We start from the raw sequence: 20,561 nt of genomic DNA, 5'->3' as shown, positions 1-20,561 counted from the left end.
GAGAAGGAGAAGAAGCCCATGTGTGAGGGCTGGTTGATTTGCAACCTGAAAATATCCTAGAGAATCTATTTCCTCAGGCTGCATTATGTTATGTGGCCAGGAGAGGGCGCCTTTGTCACCCTTTGGGCATCTGGGTCCTGCACCTTGGGGTGATTGGCACCTGCTTGCTAAGAGGCGATAGAGGCCATATCTCTGTAGTCGACCTCAGTATGTCTCTTTATATGCCTAGTAAAGCTTAATTTCTTCTGTTCTCCTCCTGCCTTTCCTTCTTTTCCTTTCTCCTTTTTCTTTCCCTTCCCTCCTCCTCCTTCAAACATAAACATAACCAGAAGCTCTGATATTTTCTTCTTATGCCCCAAAGAAAGACCGTGTCCGCCCCTTTGTTCACCCCTCCTTGAGACTCCGTGCTCAGTTTCTTAGAGGTTTTCCCGAATGTCTCGGCCACCCAGGATGTGCCTCTGCCCCCAAATGGGGTCTTATCCCCACTTTCAGTTTCTTGGCCCCTCCTCTCTTCCTGCTGCCCGGGCTGCAGCTGACCCCAACTCAGACCGCTAAGCCTCCATGTAGCTGCTGATTTGCTCAGAGCTCCCTCACTCCCCCTTTTTCGTAAGCTGTCTTCAGGCTTCCAGACTCACCTGGGTCCTGCCTTTGATGAGTGTACAGCCACAGCAGCTGCCCTCTTCTGACGGCTCAGAACTCCCTGCTGAGTGTGTTGCCATTTTTATCTCTTTTCTTTTTAAAATTGAATCAAAGTTTATTTTACTTTTGGGTTTTATGGGGTTTTTTTCCCTCCAAAGTTTTTGGAGGAGACGTTAAATTTACAAAAGTAATATATGTTTATTGTGAAAGAAAGGCATAAATCAGTTTGTGCTCATCTCTAATTCATTGAAAACCCAGCCAATAAATCTTAATCAAACCTTAAATCAGAAGGATGTTTATTGGTGAAGTAAGGTGGCTCTGTTGGTTTGATGGCTTCGGGATGTCAGTAGGGACCTGAGGACTCTTTCTGTCTCTACCATCTTTGTATTCAAGTAATAACTCTTCTCAAGGCCTCAGAAGGGCTGCTGCAGCTCCAGGTATCATGCCTTTATACTGCACTGTCCAAAGAGGGGAAGAAGGAGAAGGAGAAGAAGTAAAATTGAGGAGAACGGAGAAGGGAGGAAGAGGAGAAGGAGGAGGAGGAGGAACAGGAGAGGGAGAAGAAGGAGGAGGACAAAGACGAGGAGGAGGAGGAGGAGGGAGGGAGGGAGAGAGAGAGAGAGAGAGAGAGAGAGAGAGAGAGAGAATAACATGATGGGGGAACAGGGAAATGAGAGAGAGCTCTTTGAAGAGAAAAATCTTTTCTGAAGCTCCCAGGAGACTCCCCTCACTGCTAATTGGCCAGAATGGAGTCACATACCACCCCTTGCTATATGGGAGGACAGGATGGTGATTGTCACTTCTAGAGTGTAATGACAGGAAAGAAGAGCTGTTAAGTAACCTGTCCGAGGGCGCGCAGGTGCTAAGTGGTAGAGCTAGAACCAGATGGTCTGGTTCTGGTTTGCACCGTGGTGCTTAGTCCCATTCTTGGTCTCTGCAGACAGCTGTGCCGAGTCTTCCACTAGAAATCAGTTCATGCACAAGCCTTGAATGTGCCAATATCCCTGTGAGCCAGGAATTATGATCCCCATTTGGAAAAAGAGGAAATGGAGATGCAGAGAGTTTAAGAAACTTTCCCAAGGTCACACAGCAAGTAAATAGCAGAGCCATGACTTGAACCCGGGACCACCCCACTCCAGAGCACACTAAGCTCTTGGCCTCTGTTTCAGCTGCTTCCCTTGTGCCTCTTAAATTCCCGGATGTTGTCTGTAGTACTAAGTTGTGTCGGTCTCTCCTGGTCAGAGTAGGAAGTAGAGGTGGCATTCTTTTCTGGGACAAGGACATGCGTCAGTCCATTAATAGGCTATAAAATTCATTCATTCAAAAAATCTTTATTTAGTGCCTGCTGTGTGCTAGGAAGTATGACTAATCAGTAATCAACAAAACAGATAAAACTTTCTGTTCTCATAGAAATTACATTTGAGGGTATTAGTTACCTGCCTAGGGGCTCCAGGGCAAAGAGGGGTTCTACCCACATTCCCAGGTTGAATCTCAGTGGTCCACCTTGGGTCACATCCCCATCCTTGAGCCAATCACTGAGAAAAGCAGTGCTCTGATTGACCAGTCTGAGGGAGGGGGTTAGCCCCTACTGAATCCTTTGGACCAGGAGTTGGGAAGATGGGATTCCCCAAGATGCTTGGCAGGCAGGCCCAGTTATGTTCCCTCCTGTGACTGGTGCGCTGTGCGTCTCTGCTGTCCCCGAAGGCAGTAACTAATGATGGATGAGGCCAAGTCTGTGGGTGGAAGCTACCGCCCTGCTTTTGGCACCGGAAGCCTGTTAACACCTGGAACAGTGTTGGGTGGGAAGAAGCTGCCGCTAGCTGGAGCACATTGAGGAAAGGCCAGCCAGGGCAGGGACTGGCTCAAAGCTATGTTTACTCTGAATGATAATTTCTTAACTGATGATAATGTTTTTTATTTATTATGTGTTGTGTGATCTCAACAAATGGTATCAACCACCTTATTATTAGGGAGTTTATATGATTGTCCTGGTTTTATGAGTGGGGAAATAACTCAGAGAGAGAAACTAGTTCCATGCTGCAACCCAGCATAAGAAATCAAGCTCTACTGGCACCCAGACCCCTCCTCTTACGTTTAGTTATTAATATTGGGTTTTTGCATATTCTTTATGGGAGTATGATATCTGTACAATGCAGTGTTCAGATCTAAAGTGTATAATTTAATGAGTATTGATAAGTTCATATACACGTGTAACCAATGGAATCCAAGATATAAAACATTTCCGTCACCCTGGGAAGGTCCTTCCTCTCCTGTTCTGTCACCCTCTGTGACTTCTGTCACTGTAGGTTCGTTTTAGCTGGTGTTCACCTTCATATAAATGGAATAGTGCAGCGTGAGCTTTCAGTCTAGCTTTTGGTTATATGATGGTGCCTTTGAGATATTTCCTTGTTGCTGCATCTATCAGTAGTTCACTTCTTTTATTGCTTGTAGTGTGTATTCTTTTCTTTTTTTCCAATATATGAATATGCTACACTTCGTTTTTCCATTCTGTTAATGATGGACATTTGGGTTTCCAGATTTTTTGGTTATTATTAGTAAAGCTGCTGTGAACATTCTTATGCAAGTCTTTATGTAGATACACGTTTTCATTTCTCTTGGCTAAATACCCAGGAGTAAAATTTCTGAGTTACACAGTAAAGGTATATTTAATCTTATAAGAAACTACCAAAGAGTTTCCCAGTGCGGTTCCAGTTGCTTACCAATATTTAATGTTTTCATAGTTTAATTTTAGCCATTCCAGTTGGCAACTCATTTGTTTTTCTCTGATGAATGGTGATGTTGAGTACTTTTTCATGTGATAAGTAAACATTTGTTAGGATAATTAATATAGATATAATATATATAATGATAATAAATAACATTGATTATAAACACAGTTTCTGAAAATCAGAAATTTAGGAGCAGCTTTGTGGAGTGGCTCTGGCTCAGAGTCTGGCACTGGAGGATCCACTTCCAAGATGACTCACATGCTTGTGGTCTCAGTGCTTGCCGGAGGGCTTAGTTTCTCTCCACATGGAGCTCGCCTTAGGGCTACTCATGACTACAGCTGACTTCCCCCAAAGAGAGCGATCCAAGGATGAAAATGACCAACACTGACGACGCAGTGTCTTTATAACATAATTTTGGAAGTGACATTCTGCCACTTCTGCCGTATTATATTGGTGATTCAGACCAACTGTGATACAATGTAGGAAGGGATTATACACGGCTGTCAAGAGTAGGCGACAGGGACTGTGGGGGGCCATCTTGGAGGCTGGCTTACCACAATTCTGTTACTACTACGAATTAAAAGTATTGATTAAAAAATATTAAACCAATCTTGTATTCCTGGATAAACCCGACTTGGTCATGGTGTATTATTCTTTTTATATATTGCAGGCTTTGATTTGCTAATATTTTCCTAAAAATTTTTGCAACTGTGGTCATGAGTGACATGTTCTGTCATTTTTCTTTGTAGTGTCTTTGTTAGGTTTTAATATCACAGTTTTGCTGCCCTCATAAAACAATTGGGAAAATGTGCCCTCGTCCTCTACTTTCTGTAAGATTTTGTATAAAATTGAAATTATTTCTTAAATATTTGACATAAATATCCATTTGGGCTTATAGTTTTGTTTTGCTTTTAAAGGATTTTTTTTTCAGTGTGTATTTCCAGGACTTTTTCCCCCCCCCCCCAAGTCAACTTGTTGTCTTTTCAATCCTAGTTGTGGAGGGTGTGATTTCAGCTTCAAGTTGTTGTCCTTTCAGTCTTAGTTGTGGAGGGCGCAGCTCAGCTCCAGGTCTAGTTACCATTGCTAGTTGCAGGGGGCTTAGCCCACCATCTCTTGTGGGAGTCGAACTGGCGACCTTGTGGTTGAGAGGACACGCTTCAACCAACTGAGCCATCTGGGAGTTCAGTGGCAACTCAGCTCAAGGTGCTGTGTTCAATCTTAGTTGCAGGGGGCGGAGCCCACCATCCCTTGAGGGACTCGAGGAATTGAACTGTCAAACCTTGTGGTTGAGAGCCCACTGGCCCATATGGGAATCGAACTGGCAGCCTTCGGAGTTAGGAGCATGGAGCTCTAACCGCCTGAGCCACCGGGCCGGTCCTGGGCTTGTAGTTTTAAATAACAGATTCAATTTCCTTAGTAGACACAGAACCACTCAGAGTTTGTATTTCTTCTTGTGTCAGTGGGTACAAATAATGTATTTCGAGGTATATATAATTTCACATAAGTTGTTGAATTTATTGACATAAAATTGTTCATAGTATTTCTTTGGTATCCTTTTAATACTTGTAGGATATGTAGTGCTTTGTCTCTTCTTTCATTCCTAAATAACGGTAATCTATGTTTTATTTTTTCTTTATTTTTGATCACTAATTCTGTTTGTGGTTTATCAATATATGTTTTAAAGGATCACTTTTTGGCTTTATTATTTTCTTCTCTTTTGTGTATTTTCTATTTCATTGACTTCTGCTCTTATCCTTATTATTTTCTTCTATTTGCTTTGGGTTTAATTTGCTCTTTTTTAATATGGTAGAATCTCAGATTATTACTTTTAAATCTTTCTTTTTATATGTAAGCATTTAAATATAAATTGCCCTCTAAGCACTACTTTAGATATGTCCCATAAAATTTGTCTCTTTGTCATTCATTTCTGTTTGTCATGCCATTTTCTAGTTTCTCTTGTGATCTCTCCTTTTTCCCATGCGTTATTTAGGCTGTGTTGTTTAATTTCCAAATATTAGGGCCTTTTTAGATTTCTCAGTGTTATTGATTTCTAATTTAATTCCATTGTCAATAATAACGCACATGGTAGAAAAATTCAGATGGTATCAAAGGTAATATGGTGAAAAGTACATATGTTTCCCATCCCTGTCTGCCTGTCTGCCTTCCTGTCTTCCTTTGTTCATTAAGGAATATTTACTGAATGCCTACTACTTGCCAGGCACTGGGGATACAACTGTGTAAAAAGAGACCCAAGTTTACTGCCCTTATGGAGTTGAGATTCTCCTGATAGGAAACAGATAATAAACAAGATTAAAAAGCAAAATATATTATATGTTATATGGTAATAAGTACTAAGGAAAAAATGAAGCAGGGGAGAAGGATCGGATGTAATGGGAGAAGGCATGTGCTATATTAGGTTGGGTTTAGGAAGGCCTCTCTGAGGAGGTGAATGTTGGATTAGAGACTCGAGTAAAGTGGGAAAGTGTGGCTATTTGGTAATGTGCTTTAGACATAAGGCACAGTTAGTGCAAAGGCCCTGAGACTAGAATAAACTTGTTGGGTTCCAGGAATGGTGAGGAGGTCTGCGTGGCTAGGACAGAGGGTGAATGGGAAAGTAGGAGGTCAGAGGTCAGAGAGGGAGCCACTAAGGGTCACCCCTCAGCCACCTTCAAGAGTGTCCTGTGCATTAGCAAGCAGATTCTAGGCATGCATATGTTTAATCACATGTGTGATAGATAATATACTATTTACCCTGTTTTGTGCCGTTATTTTCCCTTTAGCAGCATACCTTGATAATCCATCCATATTTGTGTACATTTAGAGCTCCCACATTCTTTTTCATAGCAGTTGGTTTATAATGTGGATATAGCAGGCCCTGTTGGTGGACATTTAGGTTATTTCTGGGTTATGTTTTCCCAGAGAATACTGCCACCAGTATTCCAGTCTATGTGGCACTTGGCAGGCAGCCTTTTTATTCTGGGGGACAAGTGCCCCATGTCCACCCCATACCCTACACCCCCACAGGGAGGGTTTGAAGAGGACAATCCTTTTCATATCTCCGACTTCACCTGACTTGCCAGGGGAATCTGCTGGTCTTCCTTCCTTCCCTTTCCAGTGGCTTTGCTCCCAGGAAAAGAAATTATGGGAGAAGTAAAGTATGAAAAAAAGGCAAATCTCTTCCCCCTTCTTGGTGATACGATGATGCGCCAGGTTCAAACTCCTCCAGGATCACGAAGGAATGCTTTAAATATCGACGGCAGGAATGTTCTCCCCAGTCCACTGTACTAAGGCCTGCGTCTCCGGTCAAATTTTACTTTTTATATTTAATAATTATGCATCAAATTGTATAATATATGCTATTTTGATCAGTGGTACACTAATAGTGATTGTAATGGTAACTCAATTCGAGAGAAAAATTTTAACTAAGATCCCCAGAAATGAAAATTTTGATTTTCATTTATAGATACGTTTTTGTTTCAGAGAAATATAATAGGACATTTGAGCATAAAACTATGTTCTGTTAGGATGAAGTTTTGTGAGAAAGTAAAATGTAGTTGAACTTCAAGGAGAACAAGGAATGATGTAAAATAAACACTGTCTCAGAAGAGCTGACTGCTGTATCTTTCAAATGAATGATGGTAGGTATTAAATTTCTGTGGGCTTAGAAGAGTGACACAGGGGCGGCCGGATGGCTCAGTTGGTTAGAGCGCGAGCTCTGAACAACAAGGTTGCTGGTTCGATTCCCACCTGGGCCAGTGGACTGCTCCTTCCACAACTAGATTGAAGACAACGAGCTGCCACTGAGCTGCGGGAGTGGTGGCTGGATGGCTCGGTTAGAGTGGGAGCTCTCAACAACAAGGTTGCTGGTTCAATTCCCGTATGGGGTGGGCTGCGCCCCCTGCAACTAAGATTGAGAATGGCGACTGGACTTGGAGCTGAGCTGCGCCCTCCACAACTAGATTGAAGGACAATGACTTGGAGTTGATGGGCCCTGGGGAAACACTGTTCTCCAACATTCCCCAATAAAAAAAAAAGTGACACAACAGATTTGTTTTAAAATGTTAATATCGGTCATATACCAGAAGTTATGCTTTTGCAATTATTTCAGCTTACAATGACAAAATGGATATGACAACTTGAAAGAGGGTGTGTAAGTTTCTCAAAATTTGTTGAGAGTATATAGGAGCAACAAGATGCGAAGTGTGCTAATTTGACTCCTACTCAAATGTCTCTAATCGTTCCTGGCGGTGGGTCTGGATCACCTTGCTCCTAGCAATGAGGTCCCCTCCCATGGACTGAGACACTTGCCGATTTTTGCCAACCTGACAGGTGGAGATCAGTTTCTCATTTTAGTTTTAATTTGCATTTCCTTGTGAACAAAGTTGTATGTCTTCTTATCTGTTTAAGAGCCTTTTGAATTTTTCAGTAATCAATCTGTTTGTAGCCTTAGCCCATTTTTCTAGCAAGTTGTCGGAGTCTTTATTTAATTAACTTATAGGAGCTCTTTCTGTAAGAAAGTAGCAAATCTTATCTCCGACATTGTCATTTGACATTATTGTAGTTTTTGTTTTTACCATGTAAAACCTTTCTTTTTTTTTTAAACTTAGTCAAATCAATTCATCTTTTCTTTTATGACCTTTACATTTTCTGGCATCCTTAGAAAGACTATCCATTTCTAGATTATAAATGATTTATGTTTTCTTCTAGTAATTTTACAGTCTTATTTGTATAGTGTTTAAGTCTTTGATGCATCTGGAATTTATTTTGGGTGTTAGGTGTGAGGTAGGGATCTCTCTTATTTTTTTTCCCATGTCCACAAAAGAACATCCAAATCTATAGAAAAATTTTATGAGAGTTTATTTGAGCCAAACTGAGGACATGCCCAGGAGAAAGACCTGAATTGATTGAGAAGATTCTCTGGAAAATGGCAGTTTGGCAGCTCATTTTATACATTTAGAATCAAGGAATAAAATGTAAGGAAAATTTACATGAAATCCATTGGTGGTAGATTAGGGGATGGGAGAAAGCGAAGTGGGGGACGGGGAATCTCCAGGATTGGATAAAAAGCAAAATGGAGAGATACATGCTTCTTTTACATTGCTAGGTACAGGGTAGTTAACATTTAACATTTACAGTAAATAAAGATGGTGTGTGGGCAACAAGCTAACTATCAGGACTTTCAGGGCATGGACTTCTGTGAGATGGTTACCCCTCTGCCTCCAAGGTGTTTGGAAAAGAAAATGACTCTGGGACTGCCATTACCCCACTCGCCCCTCACCCATCTCCAAGGTGTCTCCCTAACTGGGTTGGACCAGGTGTTCCAGTGGCCCTGGGGGAGGAGGCAAGGGAAAAGGAGGAAGAGCCACGGTGGATTCCCAGCTTGGGTAACTGGGTAAGTGGTGGTGCCATTGTCAGAGACAGGGAACAGAGAAGTAAGTTTGAGGAAGAAATGCTGTATGCTTCCATTTTATTAAGTTCAACAACAGTCAAAACTTATCAATGGTAAGGTTGAAATAATGGTTACCTTGAAAGGGAGGTGTGTGACTGTAGGGGACATGGGGAGCTTCGGGGGTGCTATAAATAACCTGTATCTTTATCTGAATAACGGTTACATGGGTGTATACATACATAGAAATTAATCAACTGGACGAGTATACTTAAGGTTTGTGTACTTTACGGTAGATGAGTCAAGTTTTGGATATGTAGTAGACCCCCTTATCCGCAGTTTCAGTTACTTGCGGTCAACCATGTTACCAAAATAGTAAATGGAAAATTACAGAAATAAAGAATTTGTAAGTTCTTTTAAAAAAGAGAAAATGACTCTGACACGTCAAAGGTATGTTATCCGAGATGCATAAGAACAGTGGACAGGACTCACTTAAGGTAAAGACTGACCTTTGCTAAGGAAGCTGTGGGCCTGGGACTTGACTACCCGCCTTGACCTGCCCAGTTAGAATTTGATGTCAGGCCATCCTGTGTGGTTATTTTTGGTCACTGAACTTGTCAGGTCTGCTGTGTAGTCCCTTTTACGTTCACAATTATCTTGTGTATTTTCCAGAAAAAAAAACCAACAGCTACATTTCCAAGCAAATGCCAATACACACCCCACCGCCCCTTTTTTTTCATGAATGTAGCAAACATTGTGACCATGTTATCCTTGAGAGAATTATCTATCAGCACTAAAAACTTTCTGACTCTTTATTTCAGCTGCTGCCAGAATTACTTTAATTTATGAGACTGTAGGATAGTCCGATTATAGGGTTTTTCCTGGATTTTTATTGTTATTATAAACAATGCTACAAGAGTAACGTGCCAGGCAAGCCTTCCACACTTATCCGGCATCAATTTCCGGAAGCAGAATTATTAACTCAAGGGTGTGAAACGTATTTTTAAGAGGGTCCATTTCCTCACAGTCTCACCACCTGAAGGCAACTTCTTTTTTTATCTTCTTATTTTGAACTAAGGTTAGACTTACAGCACAGTTATAAAAACGGTGCGGAGAGTTCTTGCACTCCTTTCACTCAGCTTCCCCCATGACAGCATCTTAAATAGGCCAGTGAACAGTCCCAGGAAATGAACATGGACGCAATACTATTAATGCAACTACAAACCTCATTGAAATATTACCAGTGTTTCCTCCAACGTCCCTTTCCTGTCCCAGGATCTCATCCAGTATCTGCGTTGCAATTAGTTGTCACGTCTTTTTAGTCCCCTTTGATCTGTGACAGTTTCTCAGTCTTTGTCTTTCATGATGGTGACCCTTCTGAAGTGTACTGGTCAGTTATTTTGTAGACTGCCCTTCAATTTGAGTTTGTCTGATGCTTTCTCATGAGAAATGATGTTGTGTCCTCTGCACCAACATCCGGGGGTCTGTGACTTTAGTACGTCTTATTTCTGGTTATGTCGACCAAGGTCAATGTGGTGAGAGTGGTGTCTGCTAGGTTTGCCCATTGGAAAGTTACTTTTTTCCCCTTTGTTAATAAATATCTTAGGGAAGACACTTGAAGACTACACAAACACCCTGTTTCTTCTCAGACTTTGGCCCACTCCTTTTAGCAGGAGTGAGTGGATCTTGTCTGCAACAGCAATTGTTGCATGGTATTTGCCTGATACTCATTTTCTGTTTCCTCTCCCTTCTCCATTTATTAATTGGAAGTCTACTCTTAAGAAGAGCTGTCCCTTCTTCTTGGAGGCTGTTTTACCAGTCATTCCACTGGTGAGGGAAATGGGTTTGTGGAGGAAGTGGAGATTGGGCCTGAGTCCAGGCCCGGCCGGTCTCCAGGCTATGTTCTTGGCAGGAAGAAAGAGGAACCTCTAGGGATTCTAACAGGGCCCTCGCCTCCCAGGCCTCTAGGAGCACACCCCAGTGTATTTTCTGTCATCTTTCCCCCCAGTGGATGAAACCTTTCAGTTTTGATATTCAGTGCCCCAGCCTGGGCCTAATTTATAAAAATAACAATGGCTGCATTTTACTGAAATCTTTGGATGCAGCCAGGCACAGTCTTGTTGGATCTCATAGAACCCTGTGGGTAAGGGTTTGTTTTTTTTTTTTTAAATGGTTGGTATTTTATTCTATTTTTTAATTTTTATTGAGGAATATTGGGGAACAATGTGTTTTTCCAGGACTGGTCAGCTCCATGTCAAGTCATTGTTTTCAATCTACTTGTGGAGGGCGCAGCTCACTGGCCCATGTGGGAATTGAACTGGAGACCTTGGTGTTATGAGCACTGAGCTCTAACCACTGAGCAAACCGGGGTTTTTATTAAACCTATTTTATAGAGGAGGAAACTGAGGCCTGGAGAGGGAGCGTTTTGGGGACTCCAGCCTGGGAACTCCTGAATCCCAGCATGAACTTCGTTTTAACCAGCAGGTTCTCCTGCTTGAGAGAACCCGAGGGAGTACTTCCCACCTTCATCTCAGGCCACGGGGGAGTCGGAGACCCAGTGACTCTGGAGGCCCCTATTCTTAGACCTTTCCTTAGCATTGCACCTTGTTCTGTCTGTACCTAGGAGGAGAGTTCTCCCCTGTGCTGGGCACACATCCAAGGCCAAGGTAGCTGCTTGGTTCACCTGTTGTATTCAGGGCCCCATGCCACATCAGCCATAGAAAACTGGTCATTTCCAGGGACCCCTACATCATCACAGTTTGCCTAGAGGAAAGAGAAAACACTTCGGCTCTTTTAAGAAAAAAGACATTTTCTCAGCACTTTATTAGGGGCATTTTCATATGGCTACATTGAAAGAATTTTACGTTGAAACACACCCACATACCCTCACGAAGATACTCCTGCTAACATTTTACCGTACTTGCTTTGTCACACTGCAGTCTGTTGGTCCACCCTTCTGTCCATCCATTTGTTGGTGCATTTCCAAGTAAATTAGGCAGAAAGCATTTAATACAGAGACAAGGCTTGCACAGTCCTTGGAAGGGCTCGATGAACTGGCTCTTGGCTCGGCCGCTGGGAAGGACGCCGCAGAACTGACCCCAGGGAGCTGCTGCCTTTGAAGCTGCCACCTTGAGCGTTGTGTTGAAGAACATAGCGACCTAATGCCATCCAGGGGCCAAGAAGCCATGATACCCATGACGTTGGTGACAGGACACTGGAAGTTCACCTTGGGAAACCCCCGTGTCCCCAGTCTACTGTCTCCAGCTGAACCCCGCCAGAGCTGCAGTTGGGGGCCCTGTCTTCCTCCTTCCACCTTGCAGATCCTGAGCGATAGTTCTCATTGGCCGACCCTAAGTCACATCCCCAGCCTGTGTCAGGGCAGTCGGGGAGTATCCTTTAGAGCTTCATACGTTCATGGTACAGGAAGGCCCAGTCACAGGGGACCGTCACGTGCACTGGGAATCATCTGCTTCTGGATGGGTTGTTTCCCACTTCTCACCACTTTCAACATCATTGCGGTCAGCATCCTTGAACACCCATCTTTCCCCTCTTGGACCTGTTGCTTCTCAGGTGCTAGGAGGACGAGGCCTACAGCTCAGGAGAATTGCTAGGAGGGAGAAGGTGCAGAGAGAAGTTCTGGCACCACTATGGGGTGAACTCAGCAAACTGGGCCTTCAGCTCAGCCTGTTCACTTGCTAGTAGAAAGAAATCTCCCCTCCTACAAGGAGAGTCCCAGGTAAGGGTTTCCAGAACTGCAGGCTTCATCTTCCCCGGCCATTGGGCCATCATCCTTTCCCCCCAACTAGAGCTGGAAGCTTCTCTGATTAGGTCTGTTGCAGAGAATGAGCCTAAGGCCCAGAAATATGAGGTGACTTATGCAAGGTCACACCATGGGGACCTGTGGCCCATAACTTGGCAAGAAGGGGAGTCTTGGAAAGAAAAGGACACGGGTAATTCCCACGTCCTCACAGTGAAGGCTGAGGAGGAAAGGGTGGGTTGGGGGAAGTTGAGGGTTGGGAAGGATGCCTTCCTGGAGCCTACAGGTCCTTGCCGTTGTATTTCCTGCAGTCGTCATATTCTGACTTGTTATTGTCCTTGGGGATGACCCAGAATTCCATGTTGGTTGAGCAGCACCTCTGGGAGGCTCGATGGAAGGGGTAGTGGTGCCCACAGCAGCTCCATGTGCCATCATTGGGGTCCAGGGCCACACTGCCGCAGCGTCTCCAAGCCTCCACTCGGGCTACCAGCACCTCGCCTGGGGGCCAGAAACAGCTCAGCCTGGGCCTGAGCAGAGCAGGGAGGCGGGGTCCCAGCCTGGGGGTGCCGTGGGAGCCCCCCGCCCCTCCTCTAGTTCAGCTCTTATCTCCCGTCTAGGGACTGCCCCTCATCTCCTATGGTGTTTGTCCCTTCACCTGGCTAACACCCACTCCTTCCTCTTCCTTCCTGGCTGACTTAGCCTCTCCGGTTCTGTGTTTTTCTCTTCTGTTTCCTTTATTTTTTTATGGCCTTATTGAGGTATAATTTACGTACAATAAACTGCACATATTTAAAGTGTACAGCCTTTAAGTTTGATAGACATGCACACCCGTGAAACCATCCGCACAGTCTAGAGAATGAACATATCCATCACCCCCAAAGTATCTTCATGCCCCTTGTAATCTCAGCCCCTGTCCCCACTCCCCAATCTCCAGGCAACCCGTGATCCACTATAGATTAGATTGCATTTTCTAGAATTTTCTGTAAATGGAATTATACAGTATATATGTATTGTTTTACTTATATATATATTTATTCTGCTCATACATAACGCACCAAATTGATTTTGCAGCTTATGATCATAGACCTACAGTTTAAAAACTCCTGCTTGAAGGCTGCGTTACCTCCACCCACCCCTCTTACTTCCCTCCCCACAGAAGGTCCTCATCCCTCTACTTACCCCTGGATGCTTGGCCCAAGGAAGGCGAGAGAGGCACAGGCGTTCCATTAGAGAATGGCCGCAGCAGGAGGAGGGCTTCGAGGGAGAGAAGAGTGAGGGCTGGGTGCAGGGGGCCCTGGGTAAGGGGGATCAGGGGGCCCTGGGTGCAGGGCTGGGGTCCCAGTACCTGAGAAGGTGAGGAGCCAGGTCCTCCAGGCGGAGCAGGCGCTTGGTCCCATTATGCTGGCTGCTGGCAGCTGCCCACTGCCCTGTGGCGTCTCCCGGCTGGCCCACGCAGTCTGCAGCAGTGAAGCTTCCTGAGGAACCAGTCTCCTCAGATCCCAACTGTGGTTCTTCCTGAGTAACTTCCCAAGTGCCCATCACCCCCATGAGGATTATTCATAATGACCTTGTCACATGGCCATACACCTTTGGGTCACCAAATGGTGTTGTGCACCACTCACCTCTTGCCCTAGAAGTCACCCATAAACCCTCCTCCTCGTCAATCCCAGTGAATCCCATCGGTCCTGTGAGTCAGCCCCTACTGGTGGCCGGAGCTCACAGCTGTGGAGACAGCAGGTCCCTGGCCTGAAAACTGAAGGACGCTCCCTCCTAAATGGGCCAAGCACGTACATTTCTTGAGTACATTCCCTGGGTATCCGAATCTTTCTATAAACCCACACTTCCTTTCTTGGTAAAGAAGGTGATAAATTCCTAGAATCAGAACTGTGGTTCCAAGGATATGCAATTAGCATTTTTTCCTTATTGTTAGAAATAGAGGAGCAATACGCGTTTATTGTAGAAAAATTTTAAAAATACAGATAAGAAAATAGAACACTCATATCCCAGTGCTCACTAATAACCAAAAGTTAAGTTTTGGTGTGTTTCCTTCATTTAGTTTTTCATTCATCGAACCCTCCCTGAGTGCTCACTCTGAGTCCAGCCCTGCCCTGCCATCTTAGAATTTAACGTCTGTTGGGGGTAATAGACCCATCCCTAGACAGCGATGGCCTAAGTGGGGAGGGCATGGCTGGGGAGCCCAGAGGGGGCCTGTGGCCTAGTCTAGTGATCAGGGAGGGCTTCCTAGAGGAGGAGCCACTGAGCTGAGCCCTGGGCCCGTGAATACATATATAAAGAGAGTATAAAATGTTTTGAACACTGAAACTAGTGCCACATGTATCGGGGACTGGTGGTAAAAGATGTGCTGATCATACAGGATCATTTGAAGGAATCTAGACTTTATCCTAGAATCAATAGAAGCCATTTTAGTTTGGTGACTTCATATATGGAAGGTGCGTGGGATGAGGGAGAAAGACCCCGGCCAGGGCCTGGGAACCCAAAGGCAGTGCTCACGTTTCTGGCTTGCACACGTTTAAAAAATGTGCTTGTGTTTTTAAAATTATATTAATTACTAATTTTGCCAAGAAGTATAAGTACTGAAAGAGTGAAATATGTCTATGATTTATGATAAAAAGAAGAAAACCCAACCATCTCCTTTTCCACCTCAATTCCTGCTCTCCACAGGTAACAACTTTAACTCTTGCAGCTGGTTTTTTTTTTTTTTTGGTATTTACCACCATATTTCTAATTAAGGCATTTATACTCCTAGTTCTTAAAAAATGTCCCTAATGTTTTTGACTTCCTAACATGGAAGATAAGGATGTAGTACTTTTACTCTCCCCCTCCCATATTAAAAAAACAAATGAAAGATGTTCCCCTCTCAATAGTTAATCCCCGTTACCAGTTATATCATTTTTTGGCAGTTCAGTATTTGGCATTTGGTCATAACCCTTTTGCCATCCTGGGCTGCACGAGTAGTGCTATTAGCAGGGAGCAAAATTGTCCCCAGCTAAGAGCCACTGGCATATACAAATGTAAAAAGTCACAGAGCTGAACTAAAGATCCGTGCATTTTTTGGTATATCATTCCTCAGTTGACAAGTTACACACACACACACACACACACACACACACACACACACACACACACCCACACACCCCTCTTGCTAAAAGCAGCCCCCTGTGCCCTCTAGAACTTACCTGGGAGGTAGCACAACATCCTCTGAAAATAAACAGCTGTGGCACTTTTCACATCCCAAGTTGAACCCCAGCTGTTAATTCCCAGGCTGTTCTTTTTCAGCCTATGCTCTGGATTGCCCAAATGATGGATGAGGAAACGACTTTCTAGGTCACCCTAGGCGATGCTACTCCCTATGACTCAACAGTTGAGTGCCACTCTTGGAAACGGTTCTAGTCTAGGTATCCCAAACTGGCAGAATGGGCCGTTGAAACACACGGCAACATAAAGTATGTCACAGATGTAATATTGAACAAAAGAAGACTGCAAAGAGTTTAAACTATCTTTCACGAAGAAGTCAGAATAGGACTTAAACCTCACTTAGCATGTGTCATGAGAGGTCAGAATAGTGTTTTTGGGGGGTACAGACTGGAAGAGGGCTTGCGGGTAGGAGCCATTTGGAGTGCTGGAATGTTCTAGATCTTGATCTAGGTGATGGTTACATATTAAAAAATTATCCAGCTCTGCACTTAATATTTGTGTACTTTATATAAATTATATTTCATTAAAAAGAAAAAAAAAGAATGGATTTAGTGAGGTCACCTGGATAGAAAAAAATAACTCCATTGTATCTCTATATACGAACCCCAACCAAATAAAAAATGGGATGTAAAATACTATCAATAATGTCAAAAATATTACCCAGAAATAACCATAATGAAAGAAGTGCAAGGCTTACAGAGAAAATTAGAGAATAAATGGAGAGAGATGCCACACTCGTGGATTGAAAGATTCAATATTGGGAAGATGTCAGCGTCCTTAAAGTGATCTGTAAACTACATGGATACCAACCAAAATTTAGGACAATGGCTGTCAACGTTTTGACTGTGTTCCCGTTATAAACACATTCACACAGACACACACAAAAGAAGAACAAAAGTCTTGTGAAACAATAGTTACCCTGACTGTTTAAGACTGGCTTTGAGATTTTCTGTTATATCTCGATCGTTGTTTTTTTTTAATTTTTTATTGGGGACTATTGGGGAACAGTATATTTGTCTGTGGCCCATCAGCTCCAAGTCGTCGTTGTTCATTCTAGTTGTGGAGGGCGCAGCTCACCATCCCATGTGGGAATTGAACCAGCAACTCTTAACTCTTGTTAAGAGTTCGCGCTGTAACCATCTGAGCCATCTGGCCACCCCTCCGGAATCTCAGCAGCAGCTTGCTGTCTTCAATCTAGTTGTGGAGGGCGCAGCTCACTGGCCCATGTGGGAATCGAACTGGCAACCCTGTTGTTCAGAGCTCGCGCTGTAACCAACTGAGCCATTCGGCCGCCCTCAATCATATTTTTTAATGCTGGCTTGTGCAAATACATTGATTTCATAACCCACTAATGGGACAAGACGTGCCATATGAGTAAAGACCAAGTCGTTCTAGAAAATCATTACCTGAGAGCAAAATGACGTGGCATTCATTCTAAGTGGCTTGATGCATAGAGAAGCCATCTGACCTTGATACTCAGAATACTGTCCTCCAGGTGGCCCCCTTGATGATGCAACACGACAGGGGCTCCAGTCTAGCCTAGCCACATCACATTGAATAGTTTCCATGGGCAGTCTTGTATGTGCTTAGTTTCATTTCTCCGACTCAGCTGATGCACAAAGTACAGGAAGCCTTATTATAGCCACTGAAAGCCTGTGTGTTAAACCCTCATGATGTGAAAGGATGGTCTGGCCTAGGGATGTGCGGGTGGGGTGGGGACACTCGGTCCTCCCTCGCCATGTTGGGAGCTGAGGGAGACAGTGAAGAGTATAATAGAAGAAGAAGAAATGTATACAAATCACATGTAACAGTGGAGAGGCAGCGGGGTGGGGACAAAGTGCTCATCTTTTATAGTGGGGTTGGAGAGCCCAAAGAAAATAATTGTGTAAATACAAACACATTTCCAGTTGATATACTCAGACTGATGTACGCTTATGGCCAGATGTTGGGGAGATGACGTGAGAGGAAAAGGCTGATTCGGGCAAGATTCGGGGTGTGTATGAGGCAGGCCTGAGCGGCAGGGCCGGTGCTGGTGGGGTCCACGTAGAGTTTGGTTACTTTATTTTCATGCAGTGGTACTTTTGTTAGTGAAGACAGTGGTAGTTTTTTGGGTTTTGTTGTGTCCTAACCAGCTTCTGGCTGCTGTGTGGAGGACAGTTGCAGGGGCTGCGGCCGGGTGGGGGTGGGGAGGAGGCTGGGGCAGGGACCCACTGACGCATTCAACATCAGTGGGCATCACGTGTGCGCCCGGCCGGGTCCTGGGCGGTGCTGGGGGCATAGCAGTGACTGTGACAGCCCCGAGCCCCGCCCTCATGGGGCTTACAGTCCAGTGTGGCGGGGAGAGAGCATGGACGAGTGACTGGAGGACAGGGTCATTCCCAGTTGTGGTAGGCGCTCCAGAGGAATACACAGAACGACAGAAGATCAGAGCATTCCTGAATAGGGAAGTCAGGGAGGGGACATTGGTCAGAGCTGGGGTAGAGCCTGGACCAGGACAGGGAGGCGGGTGTGGGAGAGACAGAATGTGGGGAGGCCGTGGGGACACCTGAGCCCCAGGTCTCTGGTTGGATGACAGCACGGACCCAGGAGGAGGAACAAGTGTGTGGGGAAGCTGAGGTCAGGTGTGGACGTGGTGAATGTGAAGTATGTGGGGATGTCCAGGGACCTGCTGGACACCCAGGCTGCTACCGTCCTCAGTCTTGTCCCGTCCTGGCCCCTCACGTGCTGCCCCTTCTTCCCAACTCTCCATTCCCACCCGGACCTTGTTTTCTGAACCCTGAATCTGGCCACTTGGCCTGAGAGATCGTGTGAGGACTTGCTCTGAAAGCTCTCACCCCCTTCTCTCTTACCCCGCCCCCCACACCTTCAACTTAATTTCCTGTGACCTCTATGTGTGTACCCCTCCCCCACGTACCCACTCCCATTTGCACACCCAGACCCACCCACTGGCCCAGGTCCCCACACTGTTGACACTGAGATGCTGGGACATTCACCCAGGGATGCCAGCAGAAGCTGGTCCGGTGTCTCTCCTAGCTGCTGTCCCGCCACTATCCTCCTGACATAAAGAAGCAGGTGACAGTTACAGGCCCAGCTCTGGGCCCAGCACTGGGCTGGTATATGGTCATCAGGAGTGAGGCAGGTGCCACCCTTTCCCCATTTTACGGAGGTGGCTCAAAAGGGGCTGTCATCGCCCAGGCAGTAGGTGTAGAGTCCTGGGTGGATCCCAGGCTGGCCTGACACTAGGACCTCTTGGGGGGGGGTGCTCCACAGCCTGGACCCCAGAACCCCATGACACCAGGGCCTGTGTAACAGCAGTAGTAGTGACCGTGCAGCCAGAAGTTACTGAGAGCCCTGGGGGTGCTCCTTGGATTTTACTGCCGGCTCCAGGCAGAGCTCCGTGAACATTTTCTGCCCCACCCCTTTAAAAAATTGAAAAATATATCCTCTCTAGTGCATTTTCAAGTTGACAACTAAAACTTCTCTTTATAAGTTCAAGTAGTTGCAAAAGGTAGTAATTTGTAGTGTATTATGAATATTGACATATTCAAACAGAGCTGGCACATCCTTCCTTTGAAGCATCTAACATAGTCCACATATTCTGGTGAATTCGTGCCGGCTAATGTCTGGCTTAAAAAAGAAAAAGAAAAAAAGAACCAGCTCTTCTTTAACAGTCAGAAATTTTACATTGTTCCTTTTTGTCCTTGGACTTAACTTGCAGTGCCCCTCCGGACAGAATTCTGTCTCTTGAATTATGTACCAGCAACCAAAATATGTACAGAAATTCAAGTTTTAATTTTATTTAACTTCCTGTGACCATAAGGTTCTGAATGTTAAAATATTTTCTTCTGGATTGAATAAATTTAAAATTATGAGTGCACTGTTACATAAAGCATTTCATGTATGACGTATTTTCATGAATAATTCTTAAACCCTAACAGTGAAATGGTATGTTGGAACTGGATCTCCACATGAGCTAGACAGGGCATCCCCAGTCATTTCACGTGTCCTGGATGAATATTCATTATTACAGGAATGAGTCAGGGTTCAGCATCAATCCTGCCTTGGTTTTTAAGACTCAAGTGCTGAGAACTTTCCTTCACAAAGAAGCAGCTAGGCAAGGAAGTTTCTGTTCCGGCAGCACCTGTCAACTCTGGAGCTACCTCCAAGGTATGTTTCCAGAACCTCATGGTGAAGCGCTCACAACTGTTGGCTCCCTCTTCCAGGCTGATGGAAAATTTAGGAGCCACCAGCTTTGCAAAGAGGATTGGTTACCCTGCGTTCACAGTCACTTAGCATCAGTTCCCACATTTCAGCTGCCCTTTCTTTGGATCAAGGAGGTCACCTTCTGCTGCAGCCCTAACTGCACTTTGGGAAGATTTGGGAAAAAGGGGGTTGTCTCTCTTCCTGGGAAATGGGTGGGGCGGCAGTGCCCGGGGAGGACAGGGGCTGGCCAGCCAGTGGCTTGAGGGAAGGGCAGAGGGAACTGAGCGGCAGGTAGTTGAGTCTTCGTACCTTGCTGGGACTTTGTGCTCTGGGAGCTCCTTGTGACCCTCCAGGGGCGCAGCTCCCGGTCTGCGGATTTCCCCTCTGCGGCAGCGTTTCTCATTCTTGGCTGCTTGCCAGAATCTTCTGGGCGATTTAAAAAGATGCCCTCAGGGTCACCCAGGTCGGGCGGCTGGGCTTTCCCCGGGGGAGGCGAGGTTCGCGGCTTGTTTCATGCGCCCCCTGGCGATTGTTTGCCTTGTCCCCATGGCTGCGACCAGGACACCGCGGCGCGTTGGGGCGCGGCTGGCAGGGGGCTGGGGAGCACAGCCTGACCCGTCTCTTCCCCGCA

The 20,561-nt window shown here is 45.1% G+C and overlaps 1 protein-coding gene and 1 long non-coding RNA gene across 3 annotated transcripts in view; one reads left to right on the top strand and one right to left on the bottom strand.

Moving 5' to 3' along the window:
- LOC117034540 (optic atrophy 3 protein) overlaps positions 1-20,561 on the top strand; it is a 43,398-nt gene that overhangs the window by 17,969 nt on the left and 4,868 nt on the right. Inside the window, exon 1 of one of the 2 annotated variants that reach the window (XM_033127581.1) lies at positions 18,890-19,894. The exons of the other annotated variant lie outside the window; for it this stretch is intronic. Coding sequence (XP_032983472.1) covers positions 19,738-19,894 — 157 coding nt within the window. The 5' untranslated portion in view covers positions 18,890-19,737. Of the gene's footprint in view, positions 1-18,889; positions 19,895-20,561 lie in introns of those variants that run through there. 2 annotated transcript variants of the gene reach the window in all.
- LOC117034543 (uncharacterized) lies at positions 11,448-20,553 on the bottom strand. The gene is made up of 3 exons (XR_004425107.1): positions 20,240-20,553; positions 13,857-13,986; positions 11,448-13,765 (listed from the first exon to the last, which is right to left on the bottom strand). It is a non-coding gene; the product is annotated as an uncharacterized LOC117034543 (long non-coding RNA).

The sequence above is a fragment of the Rhinolophus ferrumequinum genome, chromosome 15, assembly GCF_004115265.2.
Source record: "Rhinolophus ferrumequinum isolate MPI-CBG mRhiFer1 chromosome 15, mRhiFer1_v1.p, whole genome shotgun sequence".
Classification (NCBI taxonomy): domain Eukaryota; kingdom Metazoa; phylum Chordata; class Mammalia; order Chiroptera; family Rhinolophidae; genus Rhinolophus; species Rhinolophus ferrumequinum.
This window is presented reverse-complemented; position numbering and strand designations above follow the sequence as displayed.